At 41.0% G+C, this 20,020-nt stretch overlaps 1 protein-coding gene across 1 annotated transcript in view; it reads left to right on the forward strand.

Annotated features, from left to right (window-relative positions):
• Positions 1 to 20,020, forward strand: part of PTPRK (protein tyrosine phosphatase receptor type K) — a 384,122-nt gene that overhangs the window by 204,731 nt on the left and 159,371 nt on the right. The window contains exon 7 of the mRNA XM_009644374.2: positions 7,252 to 7,545. Within this exon, the coding sequence (XP_009642669.2) occupies positions 7,252 to 7,545 (294 nt within the window). The remainder of the gene's footprint in view (positions 1 to 7,251; positions 7,546 to 20,020) is intronic.

The raw sequence follows: 20,020 nt of genomic DNA on the forward strand, positions 1-20,020 counted from the left end.
GAAGCCTGGTTTGGACTGCCACTGTGCCCGGGTGTCTTTCAAGGTGAGACATGGGACCAAGTGTGGGTTGGGTGGTGCTGGCTGATGCCCAGGTGGTTGTGTGTAACCGATACGATCTACCCAACTGAGAGGGTAGGAAGGTGGTAGACAAAAGTGTAACCCTTGGGGAAAAAAGAGCTTGGGAGCCAACTGGGAATAGAAAAGGCTGCTGCGGCACCTGCCTCTCGCTCCACCCCCTCCCTTTCCCATGGGCAACCCTACAGCAGTTGAAGACTCACTTGTACACCTGCTTCTTTATTCTGACGTTTTTCAGATGCATCATGTCTTTTGTGCAGGAGTAATTTCTGTAGCTGATGCATAGCATGTCTGGCCGAGAATAAGTTTATGCTTACTCTCCTCCTTTGCCACAAGAATAAGGTGGGTTGCCCGGGTGAGAAAATCCAAGTACCACTATGTGGTGTGCAAGCAAGACTCCCATGACCTAAGCCCATAACGGTCTGTCCTTGAAGATGTGTGTGTGTCTGCATCTTTGAATTGATTAGTTAAGATTGTCCTGATGTGACTTTTGTTTATTGGACTTCCCATTTAATGTCTTGGCTAGTGGTTAGAAGGTCTCGGAGCAATGTATATCTAGAGGTGTCGTCTTAATAATGGAGAAAAATAAAATACAAGTTAGAAGAGTGACAGCGTTTTTCTTCCCTTTTTTCTGTTCTTTTTTTTTATTTTCAGAAGCCCAGTAGAGTACTCAACTCCTATTAATGAACTGTCCTCAGTGTGTTGGGCAATCTCTTTGATGCATAGGCTGTTGGGGTTTTTATTTGTCTTCAGTGTGTTATATAAAACCATTGAGGACCTAACTACTCACTAGAGATGGCATGTATAAGGTGACAGACTGAGCTGAGAGTGTAGTCTGTCATGCAGAGAAAGTGAAAACTTGAGATCTTGTTGGAAATCTAAACATAAACTGCAGAGGCTTTCTGCAACCTAAAGGTTCATGATACCTCTGCTGTTAGACAGATCTGTGCTTTCAGCTTGGGATCCCTCAATTCCCTGCATTAACCTGCTTTTTTTAACTGAACAGAAGATTTTCTCATCAGGCAAGTACTGCTTTCTGTAATGCTTCTCCCCTTACTTGGCAAAGCCTCCTGTTTGTGTTAATACAGCTTTTGTTGGCGCTGAGGGCAACGGGTCTTGTCAGGCTGCTGTCAGCGTAGAAGACAGCCAGGTGTCCTTTCAGGCAGGCACAAGTCCAAAATAAACCTTTTTGTCTTAAATTCTGATTTTATTTTTTTTTTCCCCTAGCAGAGCAGTATTTCCTAACTATTTTGGTGAGTTGAATGAAAATATTTCTAATTCATATTAAGATATGCCACATGTGGAATGATTTTTCTAAAAATAAAAGGAACCCAGTATTTGTGCTGAAAGTCTCCATGGTTTGTTTTTATCCTCAAATTTTTCATAGCTCATTTTGTGACCACCTTCACGACCACATAATTTCTTTCAGTTGTACTTCTTCGGAGCCTTACATACTGTTATCATCTTCTATTTTTTTCCCCTAACATATAATTTATAAGAAGACATCCAGCCTTCACTGAAAACACTCAGAGAATGCAGCATTTCCTACAGTATTACCAGTTATTGTTCCTCAGTTACTATTCTCACTGTTAAATTTGTGGCTTAATACCATATTTGAATTTAAGCTTTCAGTCACTGCTTCTTGTTAATTCTTTTTTTTTTTCCATTGGATTAACCAGCTTTTAAGACTTGAGAATTTTGTTTCCCTGCAAGGACTTCACTGCTGTAATTTTTTCTGCTAAATCTCATACATTTTCTCTTAAACAAACGTTTCTGGTTCTTCAGTTTTTCAATATTTTTAAAAATGTGTGAATCCCTAAAGCCATATGTAATCTTCCAGTACAGGAAGAGTACTGAAGCAGCATGGCTGGCGCATGGCATCGCCAGCCTGCTTCCCCACGCTCTTCTGGCTCTGTGCCGTGGGTCTTCTGCTGCAGCTTTGCCACAGCATCTCTATATGCAATCTGGAGCCCAGCGCAGAGGCACCAGCGCTTCTGCACGGGGCCAGCTCCTGGCAAGCAGGGACTTTCCACTTGGTCTGTATGCCCTGGCTGCTTCAGGAAACTTTGGGTGTCTCAGAGTGCACTTCCTAGGACCCCTGGTCCCAGGGGGCTTCATATGGCAAAGATGTGCTCTAACTGTACGTAGCCAGTGTGGGTCAGGCACTGAACCTCAGCTAGAAACCCAGAGTACTCGCAAGAAACATGCAGCCATTTCCTAAACAGCTTTGCAAAAGTGTAGACATGGTGCTTGGGGACATGGTTTAGTGGTGGAATGACAGCGTTAGGTTAATGGTTGGACTTGATGATCTTAAAGGTCTTTTCCAACCTAAACGATTCTACGATAAGAGGAAATGAGTTTGATCCAGCTGGGAGCTGAGTCAGTCTGAGTCATTTGTGGAGGCATCTCCACTGTACTCCCTGGAACATCCAATATTAGCTATATTTATGTGGATTTATTTGTTTGTTTGTTTCTCTGAATTATGAAAATTTGTGAAGGAAATCAGTATTCCTTTGATTTACCTGCTTTCTTGACAGTTTATGGCATGGTTAAGTTACACCGATCTAAATTTCTCGAGTGGTGACGCTGATGTCGGGCTTCTTTTAATAAATGAATGCTTTATTATACTTGTAAAAGTACTTAAGCTTTTTATGGTTAAACTGTTGATAGCCATCAGCATACTGACTGTATAGCTTCGTGTAAGGTGTTTGATAGAGGAGGCTGAACATGCCGTCACCAGAGGGAAGGCACGCTGCGTGCCTGAGCAGAGGGAGCTTGCAGGGTATTAATGTGTGGAGGCTCCGTGCAAGGCAGGGATGGGACGGAGAGTGACAAGATTGAAGGCTGGCACCTATCTTCCACTGTCAGACTGCGTGGTGACCTCCTCACCTCCTCCCCACCTCCCCAAACCCTTCTGCTGTGAGCAAGGCAACAGTCTCCTGTGCCTGGTACATGTTACGCTCAGCAAAACATGACTTCATGTAAATAAAAAAGATTTTATCAAACATGCATCCGGTATCAGCTTTTTCTCCAAAGTGGAACAACTTGTAGGATTCTGGTTTGGTTCGACACACCCCCCCCCTGCTTTGAACTGCTCATTAACAGTATATGATTACCACTAAAACACTAATGAAATTCACTTTATTTTCAGTTTAGGAGGTGCTTAGTCTTCGAGGGCAACATAGTAGGGTTATTGTCACCCAGGCTGGGTGAATAGTATTAAGCAACATAGTATGCATATGGTACTTGGGAATATAGAAGTTTTGTGCATACCAGTTACTGTAGTAATAACCCTAGTGACCTTTTCTGGCTGGTTTTTCTGTCTGTGAATATGTAATTATTTGCATACATTGTTTAATATTAAGAATATGACACAACTACTTAACTGTAGGAAGACTTACAGCTGAGGTTGATGCTGCATGCTTATTCTAGTCATTGGTGCCTAAATATCACAGTACATTTAATATATAGTGTCATATACATACTGATGTGAGCATAACGTACTGCTAGTAGCTCAGCAGAATGGGAACTTTGTACTGATGAAATGTCAGTCTTAATTTTTGATTAATTTAGCTGTGGGCATTTTATGTCAAAACCAGAACTGGCCAAATACTGCAAAACGCTATGCATGAAAATACTTTCATTTCTTTAATGTCTTGCAGATGTGCAAGTGCTCTTTTTTATATAGTCTTTCAGAAATGTTCATGGCCATGCGTACTGGAAGGGATTTCATCAGATCGAACACCTTTAAGCAGTGCCTAAAAAATATAGTCAGAAAATGAGTCAGTAATTAAACTAGTCACGCTGGAAAAGGAATGCTAACGTTTGTGCTTAGCAAAGGAAGAAAGGAAACTCACTGCACGGGGTCTTTGTTCAACCCATGTAGCACGTGCATCTTCAATACCTATGGAACCGTGATTTGACTGAGGGGTTAATAAATCATCTGTGGGTTGAAATATTTTTTTCATAAAATGTTGTTGAGAACCTTTATGGCTATTGACAGAGGCTTCATGGCCAAGAAAAGGGGAACTGTGCTCCATGAAAATTGCTTGCTAGGAATACCATGTGCCTTAGCCACATCCGCTCACAATAATTGAGGGGGGTGGGGGGTTTTTTTGGCAGGAATAACGGGTACAGTTCCCCGGTGTGGTTGCAGTGACCAGGGCAGCGGGGGGATGGAAGGTCCCCCTGCTGCCTGACGTGGCTATGGGTGTGGGTGACTGGAAGCCACAAAATGCATTTGCCGTCGTGGCCACCTGCAGACAGCGTTGCCCCGGCAGGGCCAGGCAGGACGGGGGCTGCCCTCGTGGGTCACTGGGGAGCCTCGGCCTCCTGCAACACCGCCTCTTATCCGAGCGCTGAACTGTAAAGCTGTCCCTTGCCTTGACTGAAGCTGAGTTTTTATATTGTTTATAAACCAGACCCCAGACCGAACTTCTAGAGGGTGATTTTTCTTTGGGGCGCTCTCTCATACATCTTTCTCTTCCCCCCCACCCTTTCCTTTTTTCCTTCTTTCTCCCCGCCCCTTCCGTTCCTTCCCCCCCTCCCTGTATAAGAGGTTTTTCATTTTTGAAAGATTTACTCCTCAGGACACTACAAAACAGTGTTCTTTACTACTAGGCGGACCCAGCTTGCCTGAGTAAAAACCCAGCAGCATCACTTCCTTGAAGGATGCGAGTTGTGTTTAAAAACCCACCGGAGGAGGAGTACTGTCGATATGTGTGACATTTGCTCTGGGAATGGCAACCAAAACATTAATAATGGCTTTGTTCTGTCTTATAGTTATCAATGGCAATTTTTAAACCGTAAGTTTCGGGTTGCTCTATATATAAAAGGAAATTATGTGATTTGAAATTATAATTGGGGAATATTTGATGAAAGTGGTTATAGAATAACGAATTAGAATAATTAATAGAAAGTTAATTGGGTAACATCAGAAAAGTTTACCCTGGTATATTGGGATTGCATGCTTCGGTTGATACTTAGTGTACTGTGGGGATTTCTGGCTGCACCTCACCTCTGATTCTGATAGTATATTGTATTATGAAGAATATTAATAATGCTGCAGAACAATTACTTGTTCATTTGCTAACTGATTAAAATTCATGCATAATTTATTGGAACTGGGAGAGACTTTATAAATAAAAAATAGTCCTCAGGAGCTTAAAAACAAAATGCATATGCTAATATAAGAATACGCTCTACCTCTTAACATAAAAATTTAATACGCAATGGTATATTAGTCTCATTAATGTGAGGTTTTATTTGTGATAACCGTGCTCTTAATCAAAGTGTATACTTCTAAACACAGCCTTATGTTTTAGAGGTTTATAACTCAGACTTGGTAGTGTATCATGCTCATCAACGTTTATGTTTTCTGCCGTAATATACACTGACCTTAGAATTCATTAGTTTGACATTTAATGTGTTAGTTCCACAGCAAATAAACTGCCTTCATTAAGCCTGGCTGCATTTCTGAGCTTTGATGCAGGTAGGGATCCAAATTAGTTCATATGCACATTTCTTGCCAAAACAGGGTAAAACATGTTAATAATTAATTGAGATACTTCCTAGAGTTTTGTATATCCCGAAGCAGAAACGGGAACACCTTGGAGCGTTCACCTTTTCACTCCAGGAGAGGAAAGTGAGCTCTGCTTGCAGCCACTACCACACGTTCTCAGATTCCTCGGTCTATAGACAGAGTGGCTTGAGACACAGCTGATTTAGAAAAAAGTCTGCAAGAAATCCTTTTGTACCAAAACGTGGGAAACTTGGTTGCTTACAGAGCTGCTGAATACGCTGTTGGGAGCCAGCTCTGGCATCTGGAGGGGAAACTTTACTGCTGGATGTAGAGAACCAGGGAGTCGTTAGCCAAACTCCGCTGTGCAGGGAGGGTAGGATGTCAAAAGGAGGTCTGGAGGCCCTCTGCGAGCCCCTCTACTGCCAGTCCCCCCCCGCGGGCTCCGACAGCGGCACTGGTCATTCCCAGGAGGCAGAATACGTCCATTGCTTCTGCGTCTGAGCTTCTTTTCTGCAGGGAGATGGAGGGGGGGAGCGATGATGAGAGGGGCCCCCCCTCTAGGGAAATCTTAGGGTCTGGGGTTAAATGTGATTTTTAACGTACTGGCCAAGGGATCCCTCTACCTGCTCAGAGTTGCCGCGTTGTTAGTTCTGCATCGCTGCTGTGCGAAACCCCCGTGTGCATTGGATTTAGCAGTGTTGCCTAATTAACTGAAACAAATTAGTTGAAATATGAGCCATCTGGAATGAAAATGAACCTTCCGTGTTTATCGGCAGATTCATTTTATTAGAAAAGTACATGTTGCTTGTGATTTGTTTCTTTAAAATAAATCACGCCAAGGCAATGTGCTACTTCTCCATGCAAACATTTCTCAGGGTAAGGGGGACCTCACCTCCCTGTTTGGTCTGTCTTTACCTTTTCACTTTGCAGCTGTGTTGAAATATTTAGGCAGAAGCTGATGACAACAGAGGAAGACAAAAGGCACTGTACATCTTACTGCTTGAGTTTCTAAATCAGTAATAAGTCATTGAAGAATAAAATAATGTTCTACGTCATTGCTATACATCTTTATTTTGGCATTCTTCCGGGAGTTTTGCTCAGTTCAGAGTGTTCTGGATGCCTGTAAGAGGTATCTGTATCTTTTACCCTAACTGCATCTGGTGGGCTTCAAATGAACTGCAGCGATACTCATTTTAAAGAATATTCTGTGCCGGGCTAGTGAATCAACTATTGCAACAATTTCTTTAAGGAAAGTATGTATGTGACTTCTGTCAATAAAAGAAAATGAGTTAAGTTTCTGAAAGTCTCAAGTTATTGCCATAGTGAATTATATAAATGAGCATGAGCACAGAATTTTTTCAGAAAAAATGTTAAGTATTAGTGGTGTATAGATCGGATAGGATTTTGTGGTCCCTAGCTGAGATTTTTAAATGGAAAAAATAGCATTGGGCAGATGCCAGTGGTGTGCCACTTGCTTCCGTCAGCTGAAATTCTCTTCAGCTCTTCTTCATTGATGTCAGTTTGATTTTGCTTTCGAGTTTTGAAATCTTTGCTGACCAAAACCTGACACGCTTTCTGTGGAAAGAGCCCTCTTCTTAATGGGTTTTCTAGCTTTTGTTTTATCTCTGGCTTTTTTTTTTTGGTCTCCCCTACAGAGCCGCCTCGGCCAATAGCACCCCCGCAGCTGCTGGGCGTTGGGCCCACATACTTGCTCATTCAACTGAATGCCAACTCAATTATTGGGGATGGACCCATTATCCTGAAAGAAGTGGAGTACCGAATGACGTCTGGGACCTGGACCGAAACCCATGCTGTCAACGCGCCAACTTACAAGCTCTGGCACTTGGACCCTGACACCGAATATGAAATTCGGGTCCTGCTCACCAGACCAGGAGAAGGTGGGACTGGACAGCCAGGACCACCGCTCATCACCAGGACCAAATGTGCAGGTGAGTGCTGCTTTGGAAAAACAAACAACCAAACAAAAATATTTAATGATTTAATTGGTTGGCAGGCTTGTTGGCTCTAGTTGACTTGGAGCAGAACCCACAGGATCCCCAAGTGCCCAGGCCAGTATGGATTTGCTGTGTCCCCTGCTTTGCCTGGTCACTGCCTAGGTTGCTGTTTGCTTAACCATGAGAGTGTAGGTTAGGAGACGGGATGTTAGAAAGCTAAGAAAACATTTTACTTCTCCTCAGGCAAGGGAGGAGGTGTTATCATTTCTAAAAAGGACAAACCACCTGTTTTTTCACCTTCGTATTTTCACTTGCTCTTCAAGTAACCTGGCACATAAAGGCACTTGCCTGGAAAAAGAATCTGTTTAAGAAATAGAATTTTACAAAAAAAAATGTAGCTTATTTTTGGGTAATTTTTCTTTTTCCAAGCAGATATGCATGGCCTGGCAGATTCTCTGACAACTCCTAAAATACAATAGCAAATATTAATAGTGTGTTTTCTTTTCTCCATTTTTGACCTACCACCACCAAAATCATGCACTGTGAATCTTCCACTCCACTTCTGGTTTTTTAGAGTGCCCCTGCGTGGCCAGCGCCAAAAGATTAAGCACTGCCAGCTTGTGCTACATGCTATTCCTTCTAAAGCTACTTGAAGTTATTTTAATCTCAGCTTCCATAAGAAGAAAGATAGTGCCTACGTCTCATAGTTGCAGAGGAGAAAAATTATAGATTTGAACATCAGACTGGAAGGCAAATAAGCGGAAATTAAATTGTGGTTTTTTTTCCCTACTCTCAGGATTTTTAGGGCCTGACAAAGTATTTTAAAGTTTGCGCTATATTAGATTTAGCAAAGAGTGCTGATAACCATCTCTTCAAAGCTGTGCTAAAATAGTAGGAAAGAAAAGCTGCAGTTGCAGGATTCCGTGTGTCATGTATATGTATGCATGTATAAAGTGAAATATAAATGAAATATTTTTTTCACAAGTTGGTGACAGACCTGAGTGGGATGGCTATTCAAGTTCTCGTCTAAGCATGGATGACCACTCATTTTGTTTACTTAAGGAAGAGGGTCAGTGTCCGGATCACAAGCCAGAACTTCAAACGGACTAGGTCAATAGGTATGAGTCCCAGAAAATCAGTCTTTTTTGAAATCAGGCATAGCACTGTCAGAAGCTGAGGCACGCAGCTGGAGCAAGAAAGACTAAACTGAAGGCATTTCTTGGAATCTGTAATCTTATTTATAATTTACTCTGTTTTTCCTGTGAAGTAAAAATATATGTGTGTCCATCTCGGTTAAGATGACAGTTGTTGAGATCTAAGTAAGGTTAAAGCATTGATTTATTGTACTGAATTGGTTTAGGCGTTGTTCTGAAAAAGTAGGAATTTGAAAACAGCTTCTATAAAGAGACTGAGCTGAGACTAACAAATCCCAAATGTTAGGGTTCTTTTTCCTAGCATTTGAAAAAATGTAATTTCATTTACACGGTGTGTGACAGACTAAAGCTTTTTAATGGGAAAGGAAAAGAAAGGAAGTCATGATTTACGTGACATATTTTTAGAAGCCAGTTAGGGGAAACAACGTTAGTGTGAGTGTGATTTTATTTTTACTTTGTTTTTAACCTAATACTCACATATAAGGCACCAAAATCTAGTCTGGCTTGAGAAAAATTTTCAACTCAATTTAATCCACTATGAAATGAAGCAGATCAAAAAAATACTTGGGGGGAAAAGAAAATCTGAACTTCCATGACAATATTATTTTAATAATAATAAAATTTCAAGTTCTTTACCTTGCAATGAGACTGTTTCTTCTTATCCGGTGAAAGCAGAGGTTAATAAATGTTGTTATTCATCAGTTTCAGTTAGAAAAAAGTGAGTCAGCAAGGGTTTGGGGGGACTGAAGGACTGTGCCCAGCGTCAGGGGTGAGTCAGGGACGGCACAGGGTTGCGCGGCAGGTCGCCCTGCTGCCTCCTCACCTCTCTGGAAAATGAAGACAGACCCGTCCTTTTCCGCAGTGTTCTCCCAAGCTGTCTGTAAGATAACTGCAAACCCAAGTCAATATGATTTTTTTTTTTTTTTAAATATTTTGCTTCTAAAAGGCAAACTATAAACACAGAAATTAGTCTCTTCCAAAGAGAAGATTTACAAGAAAGGTGAAGCTAATAACAGAATAGCTCACCCTGCAGTCTCTGCTGCTGCTGATTTGTACGAGTGACTGGCAGGTGATTTACCGTGCTATATTAGATGACATCTCCGCAGCAATATCTTCTTTCTGGAGATTCTTCAATTATTCCTAATTCTTGTTTCTGACAAGATCACTTATTTTTCAGACAGATACTCTCTTTTCTGTCGATGTTCTTTGTCAATTTTGTCTTTCCATAAGTTTTGTGAATATTAGTTCAAATTCTGAAATAAGTTATAATTTATTATACGCTCAGCGTCAAATGGAGTGGTGGGAAATAAATGAATTTTCAGCATGAAGTTTGACGGCTCTCTATACGGATTAAAAAGCACACATTAGTGAACGTTGATCTGATGAGTTTTTTAATGTTTACGTTCCAAGCAGCAGCGATAGCAAGCTCACTGACACATCAATAAGAATAGGTTAGTATCCTGCTTTCTGTTTATTTAATATCTGAGCAAATATTAGCATTGTTTTGAAATGAAGATTGAAAATGATTTTTTCCATAATTCAGTCAGTATTTATAATTTCATGACATTTCTTAATAACACATTATTGATCAGTTGGCCTGTGCTTTGCTGGAGTTGTATCCTACTTCTGAACGATTTGAGTGATGGTTGTACTTATCTCGGTATCAGACATGCGCTTTTATTATTAGGTATTTAGATCATTTTCCGCCTTCCTCTTAGCAAAACCGGTGTCTGGTGACTCATTTAGTAAATGTTTCTGCTAATGCTAAACAAAATTGTTTTCTAATTAAGAGATAATTCTTCCGCTAGTTAAAAGTCCCCCACCAGCCTCTTTGTCTGCTTGGCATTTCCCAGGTAATCTGTTCTGCGCTGAAGCCGAGTGACGGCATTTTGCTAGAAAACTCGCGTGTTGTTTTACCAGTCTGCAATTAAAGATAGTGCTGAGCAGTCAAATACGTGAAACCAGTGAGTGTTTTTAAATGGCTGAAGTAAGACTAAAACATGTGAAGGAAAATGTGATTTTCCGTCACTGTCCTCCTTAATAGCCAGGTGTATGCTTTATATTTCCATTTCTAAGTGCGGCTGAAGTCAGTGCTGAGCACGGTGTTGTGTTCCCGGCTGCGTGTGGTTTAGGCACAAATCATTCCAAGCTGCCGATGCTGGAGGCTCCTTCCTCCCTATCGATCCTCGTGGGGCACCTGGGCTTTATTTCACTATGACTACACCTCCTGCCTGGTGTTGTTGCTCAAATTACTCACTTCTGGAGCATTTTAAAACCAAAACCAAAGGCAGAGGCTAGCACTTTAATTAGAAGTAATCCTTATTAAGGCTTTGGGGCGTGTTGTCCTTCTGAGTGTATCCTCCGTGTTGTGATTGCCTCTCCTTTGGGGTGGGAGTGGTGTAGGAAATATGTGGTAATCTAAAATTGTCCACTTAGCCTGCTTTATCAGCTGTAAGTTAGAAGTTATTCTCACGTTGGCTGCTGCTTCTGAGTAACAGCTCACAGCTCAGTTTTATGATTAACTGATATTTTAGTGGCAAAAGGAGGTCAATAGTTCAGCCTGTCCAGAGCTTAATATATGTACACGGTGGAATTGCTCTCTCCTGCTTTACTGAAGATCAGTGCAAGGGTGTGATTTTTCAGTAAAACATGAAGAATTGTAGAGCAGTTGGAAAAAAAGTCCTGGGTGTTTTTGTTTGTGGCTTTTTTTTTTTTTTCCCCCCCAAATGACTTGGTATTAGTAAACTGTTGCCTGTAATAGTTGGGTTTGATAATCAAATGAGTAAGGGGGAGGAGAAGCTTTATAGCTTTATCAGAGTTGAGAATGGAACAATATGTATTGATGATATTATTATTACTGTTATTATTTCTTCTGTTGTTCAAAACAGTACCTGTCACTGAGCCCTAGCTGTTGGCAACAGTCAGCCTCAAGGCACAGCACCGGAGGTGCTGGTTCAGCGGTGCAGCACTGGTGTGCCATCATCTGCCGTTCAAGGCTTGGGAGCTGGGCTGCTTTCTGCCTGCCTTTTTCAAGCACAGAATGTTTGTTTGCAATTTGCACATTTATTCATTCTGAAAACAGTTTACACAGAATACAGGATACTGCTGAATTCCCCTCTAGTTAAAAAAAAAAAAAAAAAAAAAAATGGGGAAACATTGGGGGGGGGGGAAAGAAAAGCAAGCTTAAGGTTTTTCATTCTCTTGGGATTTTTAACAGAGGGACCCCAGCATATTGCCATAGAGAGAGTGACCTTGCATGGCCATCTGGAGAACGAAAATGTTGTTCCGGTTACATAAAAACTGCCTCTGATTTTTAAAATGAGTGGAGTGGAAGGGACAGTGCAGTTCAGAATCTGCTTGTGCCGGTGGGCGATGCATACAGTGCTACTTCGGTCGGCGTTGTTTGCCTTTTACACTTGCAGAGTGGAGGTGGAAGGTTCAAGGTGGGGAGCTTGATTTATAGGCTTTGCTGTGTGCTGCACATGAGAATTTAGGGTGTTGGTATATGAGGCAGCGGGCTTGTAAAATTGGGTACAGTCGACATCACAGGAGGGTTCTGGAAAATACGGCACTGAAAGGATAAGCTGTGCTCTTCATTTGTGTCTCTTGCAGTAGTGCATCTTAAATTATTATGTAAATCTTTGAAAGCTAATAAAAGTACAGATAAATATGTAATTTTCAATCACATTTTTTTAAAAAGTGGACAGAGAGAAAATTATATACGGCAAAGCAGTTATCTTAATGTTTCAGACAGAATCTTTACCTTTTTTCCCTCAAGGTAGATATCATTAGAGACTTACAGTTTTGCTTAAAGAGGAGCTTAAATACATTTTGAGCACTTAAATTACACGTTTCTGTTACTCATGTTTTTGTTGTTCACAAGTTGAACATTTTGTTAGAATAAACTAAAGATGAACAACTTGAAGCTAAATGAATGTGATACTTTTGAAAATTATTTTACATTTGTCATTGCAGAAGGGCCCACATTACACCAATATTTATAAGTTGCTGTTGTTTTTACAAATGTGTTTGGCACTCGTGACTGTTTCTGGGCTTTTGGCCAGGTAGTAATTGGAAACATTTAAGATCTCACTAGCAGATACCAAATGCACCAGTCTCCTGTTCCATATAGGTTTACCAGTTGGCTATGATATGGAAAAAAAAAAAAAGGTATTTAAACAATGGAGAAAGTCTGGACTAAGGAACTTAATCATATTCCCTTTAGGACTGAATACCAGTATTGTTATTGAGAGAGCATCCTGTGGAAGAGCTATATGCTTTGGACCATCGGCTGGCACACGCGACCATACTCGGCTTATTGTGCTGCTTGCCACTGTTCAGATACCCATACCACATATAGAATCCTAATGATGCTTATATCCATAAGAAAGGACCGTAGCGCAGCTGAGTTACCTAGCAGGAGACCAGGCAGAGTGCCTAGCCAAATTCTTGTCAGATTGTGTAAATTAAGCATGGTATCCTCTTTTTCAAAGGAGCACAATGCTGATGACTCAGTTGAATTGGCAGTAAACTGCAAGTTTAGACACTGACCTCCCCTAAATTAGTTTTCAACTTTTTTTGTTCACTATATTCAGCCTTGCTTAGTATCATTTTTTTGGTATTTGCAGCTGTGAGCTCCCTCTGCACTAACTGGAAATTTTATTCCTGCGACATTACGAGCGCCACATTATCCAACGAGACGTGGGTTTCCTGAATTCTCCCGAGCTTTGTTTTTGGAATAAGTTTTGTTCATGCCTGGTTCTTTATTGTATAGGATCATAATCAGCAGTAAATCACACTGCAGCTCTTTAATTGCACTGATGCTCTTCTCTTGGGATTAGGGTAGCAGGCCTGAGGTAGGTGGGTTCCTCTACCATGGCCACCAATTTTTCAAAGCCTCTGTTGTGTGCAGGGACCTCTTCCTTTGCCATCTTTCTGAAGTCCCTACTGGTGGGTAAGGCAGGACAAGTTACCTATGGCAGGATGTGATTATGGTCATTGGCACCTAACATGCTGGCCAGTCTGGGCTTCAGTGCAAAGTCCACTGAGTTGAGGGAAGTCTTTCAGCTGAAGTTAGTGGCTTGCTCTCTGGTGAAGGACATGAGGTCAGGATACCGCTTCAGCTGTGTGACGGAGGCTGGGGAGGAAAAGGAGCAGCTACCAATCCCACCCGGAGCTCCCCTGCCTCGCAGGTGATCCCTCCATCTCCTGTCTTGCCTCGGCTTGTTCGGCAGTTTTTCCCAGAGCAGCCGCAGCACCGAGACTGTCGTGATTTATCCGAAGTGTGTGTAACTAGTCAATAGATCACACTTCCGAGAGGAGCACTGTCTGTGGCAAGAAAATGTATTGCAGTACATTAATCCACGGCGCCCATTCCAGTTGTAAAAGAATGGATGTGGGCAATAATTCATATTGCAGCACTTGAAAATGCTATGGGTGCACCCGGGCCAGATAACTCAGAGCCTGATTATAGCTTCTCCAGAATTTGGGGACTGATACTCACAGATTTTTGGTCTGTGTTCGCTTCCAAAGAACGTGACTGCAGGTTGAGATAATCTTACCCTTTCAGAAGACTGGAGCTCTTTTTTTCAACTGTGACTTCTATTTCTAATTTCAGTTGAAATAAGTAGGATTTTAGTATGGTTCATTAGTGTGCTTGATACTTTAATTTGGTTTGCTTTCATAATTAAGGTCTCTTGGCTATTTAGGACTGCAATACTACTTTGATAGTGTTTGAGAATTGGTAAGTACCTAAATAAAACAAACTTTTATAGGACTAGCTTTTATTGTACTTTCATTTATCACTCTATTAAAAATTAAGCAGGGAAAATTTTAATAAGGTTTTGAAAGTTGCCCTGGTCATTGCAGCACTTAAACGCACAGTTTTGGAAGCACACTGATTTTTCGCTGTTATTTTGGCACTGTTGGTGGGGGGGTAAAGCTGTGCCAGCAGCGTGTGCTGGTGGGTGTGGGGGGGATGTTGATGAGATTTCCCGGATGCATTTATTATTCTTTCTCTCTGCCCCTGTATGTCTTTCTCCTCCAAAGCCATTACGGAGAAATCTCCTGTCATGCATGCTAGTGTGCGATCTGGATAAAGTTCAGATTAACATCCTCCCAAGGTTAGGACAAGCTTCCCAAAAGCCCTGGTTCTTATCGACATTGATTCTTTGGGCTTTATTCAGCTAGATGAATCTTTGTTTTTCATTTAATTCTTGTTTGCTTTTTTTTATTTTTTCAACTTTGTTTCATTTTAAAAGTGGGCAGCGTAATTCTTTCCTCCTGATTTGAACCTAGACTGTGTGAGGCAGAACTGAGTGAATTTCACTTTCTTCATTTTATTTCTCCGTAAATCCTCCTACTGGTTCTGAGAGGGGGAATGGACCGGGTGATGCTTTTGTATGGTATGATAATGAAATAGCTTCCATTATAACGGTAAGTTGAGGAGCATATTAAGCAGCAGCTAATGTCAAGTTACACCTCAGGTGATCAGTAGGTCCGGAATCCTAAAATGGCTTGTCAAAGCTCTTAATGTTATCTGGTTTTGTTTGCTGTTTTTTTAAAAAAAATAAAAATCTGGAGCAGTCCTGGAAAGTTCCAGATAACCTGAAAACAAACATTGAAAATACTGACATGAAGGATCAGGATCACCCAATTAATTAAAAGCTTGTCATCTTGACTTAAATTCAAAACAGCGTAATGGAACAGCCAATACAAGGGTTGATTAATGAAGAGTTAAGATAGTAACATAATTAGAGACAGTCAACAGGTTTATGGAATACTGATCTTGTCAGAATAACTTGATTTTTTAAAATTAGATTACAGATTTGGTTAATAAAGGCAATATTGTTCTTCTCTAATGCATTTAATTTGATATAAAACATTTTGATTAAGAAACCAGAATAAAATCAACTCAAATGGAGAACTGACGGATATATCTAAACCCACTTTTTATGGATTAATTGAATAAACATTTCTATTTGGGTTCTACCAAGAACTGTTCAATGTAATTTATAAAGAAAATGTTACTGTGATAAAGCTGGCAAATTGCAAAAGATTATGAAAGTGGTCAAAAAACCCCACTCCAAAAAAGAATCGGGTTACTAATTTACAGTGGTTTGAGTTGAGTGCTGCTAATCCATGTTTCAGGTAGGTCAGCTGCGGTATAATAAAACCAGAGTAGTCCTTGTGTACGGCGTGGGAAGAGGAGGGGCTCGGGCACTAGGCATGGGCTGACCCGGCGTGGACCCCTAGGGCTGAGACTTGGGCACTGTAACTGAAAGAGCCCCTGGAGTCCTTGGCTGTATAAACCAGAGTGAAATTTCTTACCCTCTCCTTAGCATTGGAGAACACTTTAAAGTTTTTGAAGGTGCGTATTTGGAATTGCTTGCCAAATTACTTACCCTCTGACCCTTTTTCCCCATCTCCCCAACCCCTCCCCAAATCCATGTGGCATCCTGTTCCATAGAATTAAAGGTATGGTGTTGTACAAAAGATTACTGTCAGGAAGATTGGGAAACCAAAATAAAAGAATTCTGGCAGAAACTTAAAATCTGGAAACAAAATCTTGTTGTTAAGGAGGTGTGACGTGACCAGAATTAAATACTGGTTTTAGAGATGCAGATGTGATTTTAGGCAATGATTTCTCATGTGGTTGGAATATATTTTCCTTGTCTCACATCTCTAACCCTTCTGCATAAACAGCATACCGTTTCATTTGTATACTAGTATTTTTCATTTCATATTACCTTTTAAAACCATTACATTTTATGCAGTTTGTTTCCCATTTCCAGGTCATTATTAATTGCTGTAAGCGATTTCATTACTCTTGGAAATGGCAACATGCTTAATTATCGTTCAGATAATTAAACATTTCAGATACTAACAGTACCATAAGCACACATTTTGCAGTTTATTACCTTTATTTTATAGAATTGTTCTCAACGTGAGGGACTGGTGAAAATGTATTCAACAATGTACCTTTTTATCTCTGCAAAATGAACTCTACTAGGCTGAAATGTCAGAGCGCAGGCACCCACTGGGATTACAGTGTGCAGCATTCACAGTTTACACCATGTAGCAGCTTAGATGATTAGAAATAAGTAAACTAGTTCCATTGCACCGTAAAGTAATGACCTTCAAAGATAGCGCTGAGCTGTGATTCAAGAAACTTGCTTTCTGTTTGTGGCTGTTTTGTCACCTTCGATACATCGGTCCACTTTGCATCTCAATGCCATTTGGAAAGCAGGGTTAATATGTACGTGTCCCCGGTAATTTCTCTCATTTTCATTTACCTCATGTAATTTATTCAGAGCAAACACTTCCCTTACTTTTATTGTGCTGCTTGCAGGGAGATCTTGGTTTTATCTGTTTGAATGCTTTCTGCAGATAAACAGGTTGTAATTAGAATTTTGTACAATGAAGATCATACATTAGAGAATAAATTCTTATTCATTCAGTGACAAATTTTGTTACTGATGTAATTTTGGTGGGCATGTGGAGGGACCTCCCTTGAAAATAAACTGCTCTGCATTCAGCTCTTAGTGCGACCAATGTTTCCTTGTGTCTGTCCGTGCAGCGTCTGCTCCTGGTGTTCACTTGAAACAGTAAGGGATGGGATGGGGAGTGTGGGAAGAATGTAGCAATCATACTGCATAGAAATCCGTGGAGATCAATTTATTCCTGCACTTAATTTTTTTTTTTTTTGTGGCTGCCTTATCACTTGTCTCTTATTCTCTGAATGGCCATAATTAAGGATCATGCTAGTTGATCATGTTCTTTTTGTGTGTGTGTGTGCCACTTCACCTCCAAGACTTCTTAGGTTGCCATTACCAAGTTTTCTTTTTCTCTTGCTCAGCTTTTTGGGTTTTTTGAAACACAACCCCACCTCCCCTCCAACCTTCCTTCCCTTCAGCTGTGAAGCACAATTTAAAAGTTAGAAGCAAAAATACAGATGCTTGTGTCTCAACAGTGCATGAGGGACTGAATAATATGTTGTAGAAATTATTCACGTTGGGTAATGTGCTTGTAGAAGGTTCCCAGGTCATACAGTGATGAATATACTATAAGAACCTATACAGAAAAGAAACAAGTAAAAAGTTTCATAGATATGACTTATCTTGCCTAGTGGTAATTGGAAAAGGTGGTGAATGCATATTTGAAAGACAAATTAAGATGGTAGGCATTTTTCATTGTCACTTTACTGATGGGCATATTCAGAGCGTATACCCATAGTTTGTACAACGAAAAAAAATATACAACAGTAATATTGTATAGAAATCAATAAACATATGTAGCCATGATCTTTATGTCTTACTGTGAATTATTTAGTCCTGAATTTACTAGTTGCCGTGTGCTTTAAATAAAGTCAGTTCACAAACTCAGGTTTTTTTCCCTGTGTTAATCTGATCTGATTCCCACAGTGGAAACAAAAGTGTTACCACTCTTCAATATTGCCTTCACAAATCAGCTTACTGTCTCCCTGTTTAGGAAAGGGTTTGCAAGTTTAAGGTGGGAACTCTGTGTCTGTACAGTGATTGCTGTGATGACTCCAGGTGATGTAAAGATCTCGTGGAAATGGATGTGCCGTGGGTTCCAAGGCGCGAGGCTTCAGCCTGGGCTGCTGCGCCCCACGGGGAGCAGGTTCTGTGGAAGCCATGCGCTCCTGTCAGCGCGCTCTGAAAGTCTGCCTTGTGGACAGGCTTAGAAAATGTCAGATGCTTCCATTATATGCTATGTTCCCCTAAAATTAATCTCTTGGAGGCTTTACATACTCTCTCAGTGGACACACGTGGGCCCACGTGTGTTTTTTTCCAGCCTCTGAAGAGCAGCCATCCTTGCACCAGTAGCTCTGCGCAAGGCTCTCAGGTGCGGTGGGCATCCTTCCTTCTACCTGTCTAGGCAGCTACTCATGATTAGAAACAAACATGCGACAATTGCAATAAAGAACAACTGCTACAAAAAGCCTGTATCCTTTACAATATGGTGTTTCAATCTTGGGTGGCAAAAATCTGTTCATAAATATCTTACTGTTACTCTCGGTGTCCTTCTGTGTCTTGTGCCATGCCTTAGTCTGGCTGGTGTGGGCTTGTAGTGAGGGTTAAGTATCCCATAGCACTGACAGCTCGTGAAGAAACTCTTTTGTCTCCGGTGCTGAAGGCCTATTTTTTGGAGCACGTTTTTGCTGAGTTGTTTTCTGCACAGAATAATTGCTGGTGAGAGAAAATGGGGTACTCAGTGCAGTGCAACTTCTATTATAGGAGTTCCACTCAGTGGATGTGATGGCATTTAAAAGAACGTGGAAGTCATTGTATATGCTTTTTTTTTTTTTTTTTTTTTTTTCCCCCCTCAGAATGTTAATAATTGAATCCATCTGTTTGAATTTAGCCATGTCAGGAGTGGTCTTCTTTATGAGGAACAAGAACACAAAGGAGGACATGAGAATGGGCTGCTGCAGAGTAAGATGCCTTGATGCTGGGGGGCTGAGCATCCTTGCAGATGGGCAGCACTGGGAAGCAGAGCTCTAACATAGTGGCTGGCCTGTAATGTTTTAATTTCTGCAAGTAAAGTGTAACTTCTCATCCTTGGTAAAGTGAGTGTCTGGCTATTTAGCAAGGGACAAAGCATAATGTCATCATTTGAGAGATGTATTGTCAACTTGGACAGGTGATATTTAAGGAGCCTGAAGAGAGAAATGACCTGGCAGTGTAACAAGACATATCACAAGCGACTGTCTCAGAAAGAATGAGAACAAGACAGACAATTTCCATTACTCCTCAGTGTTAAGGTGCTAGCATTATCCCCTAAACAACCACGTGCTCCAAGCAATAATCATGCACTGTCTTCTTCTGTACTAATATGAAAGTGGAATTCAATCTCTTTGACACATATTGCTTCAGCTTCTGACTTGTCAAGTTGTTTCTCTGCTGGAGTTCAGCTAATATATAGTGAATGGGCTTTGTATACTGACTGAAATGGGGAATCAGTTACCCAGTTTCCTTTGAAGCTGGCCGCAGAGGTGCCTAGAATACGCTAGAAGAGAGAGGCTTTGGTTTTGGTAGCCTATAAGTTATTGTCAGTTATGGAAACTGTGAAACCTCAAGCCCTTCTTCAAACTGGCTCCTCGTTTGGAGTCCCTTCTCCAGTCTGAACTACGTAGCCTGTTACCTGTGTACTAATTCCCATAATAGCTTGGAGAGAAGCAATCGTTCTTTTTCCACGTCTTCCCAGTAGTGTTTGTGTGCGCTGGGTTTTATGACAGCATTTCATGGTTTTTTATAACCTCTCAGTGGTAACCTATTTTTGCAATAGCTGAT

The sequence above is a fragment of the Egretta garzetta genome, unplaced genomic scaffold (genome assembly GCF_000687185.1).
Source record: "Egretta garzetta isolate BGI_Z169 unplaced genomic scaffold, ASM68718v1 scaffold397, whole genome shotgun sequence".
NCBI lineage: Eukaryota > Metazoa > Chordata > Aves > Pelecaniformes > Ardeidae > Egretta > Egretta garzetta.